The 8681-nt window shown below is 43.4% G+C and overlaps 1 protein-coding gene across 1 annotated transcript; it reads right to left on the bottom strand.

Annotated features, from left to right (window-relative positions):
* Positions 1–756: 756 nt before the first annotated feature.
* RPL7 (ribosomal protein L7) lies at positions 757–8259 on the bottom strand. Its single transcript, XM_021530603.2, has 7 exons — positions 8152–8259; positions 6965–7067; positions 6124–6290; positions 5348–5485; positions 4873–4982; positions 3537–3747; positions 757–819 (listed from the first exon to the last, which is right to left on the bottom strand). Exons 1-6 carry the CDS (start codon positions 8163–8165, stop codon positions 3539–3541), a joined length of 741 nt encoding a protein of 246 aa, XP_021386278.1. The 5' UTR covers positions 8166–8259; the 3' UTR covers positions 757–819; positions 3537–3538.
* Between the last annotated feature and the right edge of the window lie 422 nt (positions 8260–8681).

The raw sequence follows: 8681 nt of genomic DNA, 5'->3' as shown, positions 1-8681 counted from the left end.
GAAAGTCCAGAGGAGGGCCATTAGGAAGATTAGGGGGATGGAGCACCCCTCCCATGAGGAAAGTCTAAAATAATCAGTTATTCAGCCTGGACAAGAGAAGACTTTAGGGGGACCTAATTGTGGCCTTTCAGCACAAGGGAGCCGACGGCGAGGGATGTTTTAACCAGGGTATGTAGGGACAGGACAAGGAGCAATGGCTTCAAATTGAGAGTAGATTTTAGAAAGAAATTCTTTACTGTGAGGATGATGAGGCACTGGAACAGGCTGCCCAGAGAAGCTGTGGATGCCCCATTCCTGGAAGTGCTCAAGACCAGGTTGGATGGAGCTCTAAACAACCTGGTTTAGTGAAAGGTGTTCATGGTAGGGGCATTGAAATTTTTTTTTTCTTCAAGATCCCTTCCAACATAGGCCACTGCACGATTCTCTGATCTTAAGATGTTAACAACAGATTTACATTTGCTGCTTCTTTACATAAAGATTTTCACACAGCTTTCTGGTGCACTTCAACTAAGCAGGAACCCTGTCCGCTCAACAACAGCGCACAGCTCAGTTTGTCACCTATTGTTACAACTCAAAACTTCACCTGTTACCTGCACAAATCCTTCCATTTTTCTTCCTCCAAATGAGGGTTAAGCAGTATCTACATACATACATCTACTGCTAATTCAAACTATGGCTCTGAAACACATGACTTCAAACTGAATCTGCCACTGCAGAGGAGGAACACAGAAAGAGACCAATTGAGACAACAGACTGTTTTGTGCAAGATTGTTTTATTAACAGACCAGACTTTGAAATATTGCAGCTGGACACCTTTACCTGCAGGGCAAAGAAGAAAAAGGTATCATTAGGCACATGTAGATCTGAAACAACTCTAGCCACATGAAAAAAGTAATACATTATTTAAGACTGCAGTAGTCTCACACACGGTAACTAATTTCTACATTAACATCTCTTCACTGAAAACAGATTTTGAGTACCAGATCTAACAGCACAAGAATTTCTGTTTTGAACCACTGATACATATACTTAATATTTAAAGACATGCCAAGACATTGTGCATATTCTAACTTCTGCTGCACTCTCATTTTTGGCAAATTTCAGAGACTGTTCGCATACAAAAAAAGAAAGCAAAAAAGCTGACTTGGGTCCAGTTTCAGTAAAGTTTGCTTGAAAAACTGATGAAATTCAGTATGTTGCCAATACTGATTGTCAGCATTTGCTTTCAAGTACTATGCTCTTTCCTCACAGTCTATATGAAGGAATCAGTACTGGAAGTCTATTTTTTCACTCACTTAAGACTATCACTTAAGAAATAAGTGACAAATAGAATAAGAAAAAAAGACAAACAGCCCTTCATAATGACATTACCCAGAAAGTACTGCCAGTATGTCACCTGAACCTACCACTCTAGTCTGCCCTCAGAAAAATCTACAACCTCAGTAGAAACTACAACATTCTTCTATAAACATGTTCTCTATTCACAACAGCAGAAAGTTGAAGAGACAAGAACAATCAGTTATCTTAGACTTAGTTTGCAGGAAAAGCATAACAATTGCTTACAAGCATAAAATAAGAAACTGCAAGGTCATTTTCTAAATTAAAAGATGAAGTAAAGCTCTAATGTATGCCACTTATATGGGATGCTGAGCTACAAGTCCAGTGAAACACATGAGCAATTAGATGAATGAATATCCCTTGATTCTCTGCCAATACACCAACCCTCCCAGGCATTTACAGCAACTGCAATAGTGAACTAGAAGCTTCCCTCTCCAGGAAGGCTCCTGTAAACAACACTACCAGTACATATCTGTCTTTCCTTTACCTGGGGAGATAGAGGAAAAAGGACCTGTACTGACAGAAAAGCTGCAGTGTTTCCACTAAAAACAGCATCATGCTCAGAAATTAGACAGGAGCATACAGCCCTCCTCAGCCTTGGCTATGCACCAAACTTCAAGGACACATTTGCCAGTACTGAACTTCCAAGTTTCTGCCACCAGCAGCAAAATTTCTACAAGAATAGTAGTGGGAGTAACTTAGCATCACCTCAAGCACCAACATTACAGCAATTCTGCTCCTCAGTTACCAACATCTTTCCATAGTTGAGCTAAAAGGCTTTTCAAGAACACTGCCCCCTGTAAGGAACTATTTTCCTGAAGTTGCAATTTCCACAGGTCACATCAGTGGTGCTTTAAAACTCTGCTTCACACATGGAAGATAACAGCACAACATGCAAGAAGCTTGAACTGAGGAAATTGGCAGCCTACAAAAAAAGCTTCAAGAATTAATGCTGTCAATCTAATGGAAAATATCTCCTAGATCTCCTTTAGCTCCTTGGGCAGAAAGCAGACTCCAATGAGCTCTATTTGCTGTGCCTTGGCTGTAAAAGTAGTTTTAAAAGACTTGAGGGGAAAACCAAACCAAAACAGCAAAACAAAACAACATAAAACTGCCTTTCCTTCATAAACTTTAATTTCCGAATTTTAGAAAATTTCTGAATCATCCAAATGCAACTGCACCCGTTTTAAACTGTAAAGTTAACAACACTACCCATTTCTATGAACCAATCCTCTGAAGCTAGAAATTCTTAAGTAAACTGCATATCTGATCTAAAAGAAAAAACAAAACCCCACAAAAAACAACGGAACAAAAACCCTAAGCCAAACAAATCCCAACAAACCAATTGAAATAACCATTTTGACTTTGGAGGAGTAAGTTTGGGGAAAATTAGGTTTTTGTTTGATATCCCTTCCAAATATCCTAAGACAATGCAGTTTTCTTAAATTCTAGCATACCCATCAAACCAAAAAGATATTTGACTGAAACTAAGATATGGGCAACACTTAGCATTAATAGTTTAGTGTCTAAAAAGCAAAGTGAAATACAAGAACTCTGAAAAACATATTGGCTTCACCAAAGCAGGAACAGCAGAGTGACAACATGTAAGACATTGTTTGGAGTAGGTCCTACCTTCAGGACTGAACTGTCACTGTTAAATCACTTTAAGTGTTAGTAAACTTTCTCATTTATAAAGACAGACTACTCAAATGGGCAAATCAGTCTTTCAAAATTACTAACTTGGTCACTATACAGGAAAGCCTTAAATGAATAATTCTGAAGCTCTAAAAAGATGACATTTTAGACCAGTGCTTATCAGGCATTTCTAGAAAACCTGAAAAAAACACAGTACTTGCAATCACAAGATTTCAATCATAATAAGAGATTATTAATGAGGCTTGAAAGTTTTAGCCAAGATCTCAAGGCTTCCCAACACAAAACCAAACAAGGCTTTAAAACAATTCATTGGTAATGTTTGTATTTCCTAAACATATCAGTGGCACTGACAATTTAATTTTCCAAACGGTTAAGCTTTAGTAGGACTTCCAAAATAAAACCAGAACAATATACTGTTCAAGTAGCTTTATACTGTAGGTACCACCCAAGAATGAGTGAGCATCTATTAAATGTGAATATCTGACAAATAATGACAGCAGCCTGCAGAGCTGAACAGTTGATTGCCTTGGGCAGTATCTCACCATTAGTTCATTCTCCTTATGAGTCTGTTGATCTGGTCTTCTCTGTTACCAGCATCCCCACCTTCCACAAAGTGGATTGTTTTCTTCTTCATTCCACCCCGAGGAGAGGATAACTTGAAGGGCCAAAGGAAGTTGTTCACAACTTTGAAGTTCTTGCCAACAGTGTAAATTTCATGGATCACATCTTCCATGCAGATGATGCCAAGCTTTCCTAAAATTCAGACACAGTTTTCAGAAAGACTTCAGAGGCACTGGTCAATAACAAACTAAAAATTATCACATTGTTACTGTCATTCCTACTTATTTTGATAAACTTCAGAAGTCAGAAACCATTCACTTTGTTGTGAAACTGAATGACTGACTTTTCCAATTAAAATGGATTAGCTGCAGCCAAGTCAACATTTAGATGGCACACTTGGCAAGAGACATCAGTTTCAACTGTTAAATATTTGCTGCCAACAGTGAGGAACAATAAAAAACAACCAACACTTACTGAATCTTAAGAAAACACTGTTCTTTGGAGAAAAACTAGATTAAATACACCTAAACCACTGCAATGTGTAACTGAGGGAAACTCACTAGCTATTAAATTAGGCCACCGAATAAATGCTACACCATGTTTCCTTAATGCTTTTCCAGAATCTTCAGCAATATGTTACAAGTTAACTCTTGTAAAACACAGTGCTTAAAAGAGATTACAACAGAATAACAGAATAAGTGTATCTTTAAGATATTTATCCACAGCACAGGAAAAGAAATACACACAACATAGGCTAGCTAATCTGAAGGAAAATGCAAATCAAGTGCCAAAAAAAGGGAGAGACTTGAGTGGCCACTTTCACTCATTCTGGCTTGACTGCAAGAGAAGGGAGTTTCTCAGAGCAGCCTGTATCCCAAATGTTCATCATGCTTTGCTTTTATTGAATACACTGATCACTACCTAGTTTTTTCAAAAAGTTTTAAAAGTCTGTTTACCAGATCACAAAAGTAAAAAACAAAATATCTAATATTAAAGTCTGAAAGTTCAAAATTGTGATGACTCTTTCATGCTACAGCACTTTTTCTTTACTCAAAGACCTGCTGACCCCATAAAGGTCAAGAGGTTACATTTAACATTACAAATTTAAAAGGCTAAAATTTGATTTTTTACAACTGCTTTCAATACTTTATGATTGAAGTTGCTTCCAGTTCACTTTGTATTAAACAACTAGGACAGAAGTAGAGATCCTAACTAAACACCAGTGTACTCCAGTGACACCTAAGGACAGTTGCCCAGCTCAGCACTGATCACCCCAAGGCGAGCAGCTGGCTTCCCATTTTGCCCAGCAGAATTTACCAAGGCGCTTCTGGATCAGGCGGTTGTCAGTCAGAGCAATGCGCTGCTTGTTGATCTTGCCGTAACCTCGCTTGTAGATCAGCTCATGCACGGACTTCAGGTTGGGGTAACTGAAACAAAACAGTCACGTTCAAAAAGAGGATTTTAAGTATTTGCCAGCAACATTTCAGGACAATGTTAACATCCCTGATTTGGACTTCCACACCAAACAAATAAAGATCATTTGACAATGTCCCACATGTAAACACAAAAGCAAGAGAGAAGCAAATCCCACACCAACTTCCCAAGAACACCAGTATGAGAGTGCCATACCTAGCAGCCATTACTTTAAAGCACTGCCTTAACCAAGTTTTCAATTCAAAGACAGGAACGCACACAAAAGATAAACCCCGCAAGTCCAGCATAGCAAAATGCAAAACCTGCTCAACACTTGCACCCTAATAAGGTACAACTGGGCCTTGGGCCTTTCACTCACCCCCAGGCAATGTAGGGTTCAACAATCCGCAACATGTTGATGGAGGCTTTGTTGAGTTTTACAAAGGTGCCATTAAAAATCTGACGCAGGCGAAGAAGTTGCAGAACCTTGCGAACCTTAGGGCTGACACCGTTGGTACTGGAGAAGAAAGTGAAACAGTCTGAATTATCAACATCCCAGGCAGCTAGGCATCAGGCTAAAAAACAACCCCTAAACACAACAGCACTGTTCCCATATGAAAACACATTTCATGAATTACAAAAAGCAAGCTTAGTAAATTAACTGACTATTGCTATACATTCCAGTATAAAGTTAAAACATCCATTTCCATGAAAATAACGGTAAGTATTATACTGAAACAATTGAGAACCAGCCTTGCACTGTCCTGAACATAATTCTTCCAATCACATCTATTTTTTAGTTTTCTGAACACTTTACCAGAGTACAACAAAACAAACACTTGAAGAACAGTTCAGCAGAATATTTGGGAATAGAGCATGTAGTTTTATGAAGTTAAAGGTGAGAAAGAATAATTGCCTGCATGTATTTTCAGCTTTGTCTTCTTAAAAATCAGGTATTCCTAAAGCAGGCAGCAAAATTATTTAGCCCTTCAACACCCCTCAAGAGCATGTACAGTATCTACCAACAACTTCTCAAGCCACTGGTAGAAAGCTTATCTTGTTGATATATTTAAGCCCTCAAAACAGAGAGATAACAGGAAAGCCAAAGTCAGTAATTTTGAACATAAAATTGCCTGTATCTGTACACAACCTTACCCTCTTATCCTGATCACAAATGCCAGTTTTGGCTCAGCTGGGACGTAGTAATTGCCAGCTTTCCGGGCCATCCTGGCCATACGGATCTCCTGCCTGTACATATGCCTGTACTCCTTGTGGTAAGCCTGGGCTCTTGCATAGATGAGCTTCCTTTGTGCCTTGCGGTACTGCAATAAATTGGAAATTACTTAAAGTTACAAAATGCCTTTTAACACATGAAAATCACCTTTGAGTAACATGCCATGTTCTAGAACTTCCCCCAAGTAACACAGATCAGTATCACACAGCTCAGAACAACCCTCAGTGATGCTCCAGAGAACCTGGCAGGCTATTACACAGCAACCGATGTTACTACTCCTGACTACTCATCAGCACTGTGGCGATGAAGAATAATGGGTACAAATTGAAAGACGAAAAATTTAGCTTAGACATTAAGGAAGAAATGCTGTATTAAGATGGTGAGACACTGGAATGGGTTGCCTGGGGCAGCTGTGGATGGGCCAACCCTAACCGTGTTCAAAGCCAGGTGTGACTGGATCTTTGGCACAGAGGTTGGAGCCAGGTGATCTTTAAGACCCCTTTCAACCTCTGACAGTTCTAGGATTCTCTAATCACACATCAAGCTCCCCCTTACAAAGGCTATAACCTCTTGCCCTGTACAACATTACAGACACTTTACTCTTAACTCTGCCCAAAACTTTGTTATCAGCCACTAAAAACCAATTTTAGTCTAAAACTTAAAGAAATACTGACATACTGTGAATTTCTGTACTGCATCAGAGCAGCAGCAGCTGCTACTGCAGCAGATAAGCAATTTGAGTCAAGGGATCAGAGGATATACCTTTTTTATAGCCAAGATCTTCTTCTGACGTTTGGCTTTCATGACCGCGTAGGCCTGCCGCTTCTTCAGCAGGCTCTCAGGCACAGAGGGCACCTTCTTTACTCTAAACGGAAACAGAAATAAAAGCTTTTAGCTGGTAGAAAGAAACTCAGTAGCAGTGCAAATATCAAAATCCTCAAGCATAACATGTGTGCAGGCCTTGCTACCTTGAGCCACTTCACTGCATCTTCCTCATCCTCACTGTTCCCAGGCCTGGAAGAGCATCCCGGGACAGCTCCCTGGGACTGAACTGGGTGATTTTCTGCTTCAGAACATGCACCATTCACATTTTGTACCGGACAAGAAACCCTGACAGACACAACCGTAACTACAAAGACTGTCCTCCCTTGCTAAGAAAACAAAGTTGTTTTCATGATAACTTCTCTCTGATCAATATACACTTCAACAGGTGCTTGAACAGGAAAAGCTTATTTGGAAGTACCGTGTCATTTATTAGACAGGACTCTCAGCTTGCTCAGACTATCACAGGTGGGTGATGTCGGAAGGAAACACAGCGGGTCATCCGGTCCCACCTCCCTGCTCAAGCAGGACCGTCCCAGAGCACACGGCACAGGCTGCATGGTTCTGAACACCCCTAAAGAGGGAGACTCCACAACCTCCCTGGACAACCTGTTCCAGTGCGTGGTCACCCGTACGGAAAAGAAATTCCTCCTCAACTTCAGGCAGAGCTTCCTAAACATCACTTTGTACCCCGTTCCTTCTCGTCACGGAGACTTTAAACTCTTAGACACGACAAAACTTGTCAACACAGCGTTTATAGAGCCACAGTCACCCTAACGAGCGCCTACACCAGGCCGACGGACAGTCGCTCCCAGCTCCAACCCCAACACAGCCCTGCCCGCTCGCCCAGTCGGGAGGAACTCGCCGCCCCGGCCCCACATTCCCGGCCACGGCTGCGCTCGGGGCCCGCTCTCCCTCTCCACCCCGCCGAGGGCCGGCGGCCGCAGCCGCCGCCTGCGGGAGGGCCGGGCCGGTGGTGGCTCCATCTCCGCCGCGCCGCTCCCTCCCCTCCCACCGCTCCCAGCCCCTGCGGAGGCGCGGCGGCCCCGGGGGCGGCAAGGGCAGGGCTCGGGCGGCGCGGATGGCCGCGGATGGCGGTGGATGGCAGCGGGCAGGACGGGACTCACTCCTTGTCCGCCATGGTCAGCGCCGGAAGAGAGGGGCCTGCGCCTGCGCGGCGCGCTCTTAGCTCATTGGCCCGCGCAGCCGAGGCCCTGCCCTCCGGCAGGACCCCGCGTTTGGACGTCCTCCGTTGTGCCCGACCGCCGTGCGAGTGCCGGGGTGTCCAGCGAGTGCCTGAGGTAAAAGTGTCCGGGAACTGCTTCCGCCCAGCAGGGCTGGAGACGGCTGTGTCCCGGGATCGGCTGTGTCCCGGGATCGGCTGTGTCCCAGAACCGGCTCTGTCCCGGGATCGGCTCTCTCCCGGGATCGGCTGTGTCCCGGGATCGGCTGTGTCCCAGAACCGGCTCTGTCCCGGGATCGGCTCTCTCCCGGGATCGACTGTGTCCGGGGATCGGTTCTGTCCCGGGATCGGGCTGTGTCCCGGGATCGGCTCTCTCCCGGGATCGACTGTGTCCGGGGATCGGTTCTGTCCCGGGATTGGCTGTGTCCCGGGATCGGTTGTGTCCGGGGATCGGTTGTGTCCGGTAATCGGGCT

The sequence above is a fragment of the Lonchura striata genome, chromosome 1, assembly GCF_046129695.1.
Source record: "Lonchura striata isolate bLonStr1 chromosome 1, bLonStr1.mat, whole genome shotgun sequence".
Classification (NCBI taxonomy): domain Eukaryota; kingdom Metazoa; phylum Chordata; class Aves; order Passeriformes; family Estrildidae; genus Lonchura; species Lonchura striata.
This window is presented reverse-complemented; position numbering and strand designations above follow the sequence as displayed.

Excerpts from the sequence above, each read along its gene's own strand:
- RPL7 (XM_021530603.2), bottom strand. Across the intron at positions 5,486-6,123 it reads TTTGTGATCAGGATAAGAGG|TACCAACGGTGTCAGCCCTA; the intron begins GTAAGGTTGTGT and ends TTTCTTCTCCAG. Across the intron at positions 4,983-5,347 it reads GAACCCTACATTGCCTGGGG|TTACCCCAACCTGAAGTCCG; the intron begins GTGAGTGAAAGG and ends GTTTTGTTTCAG.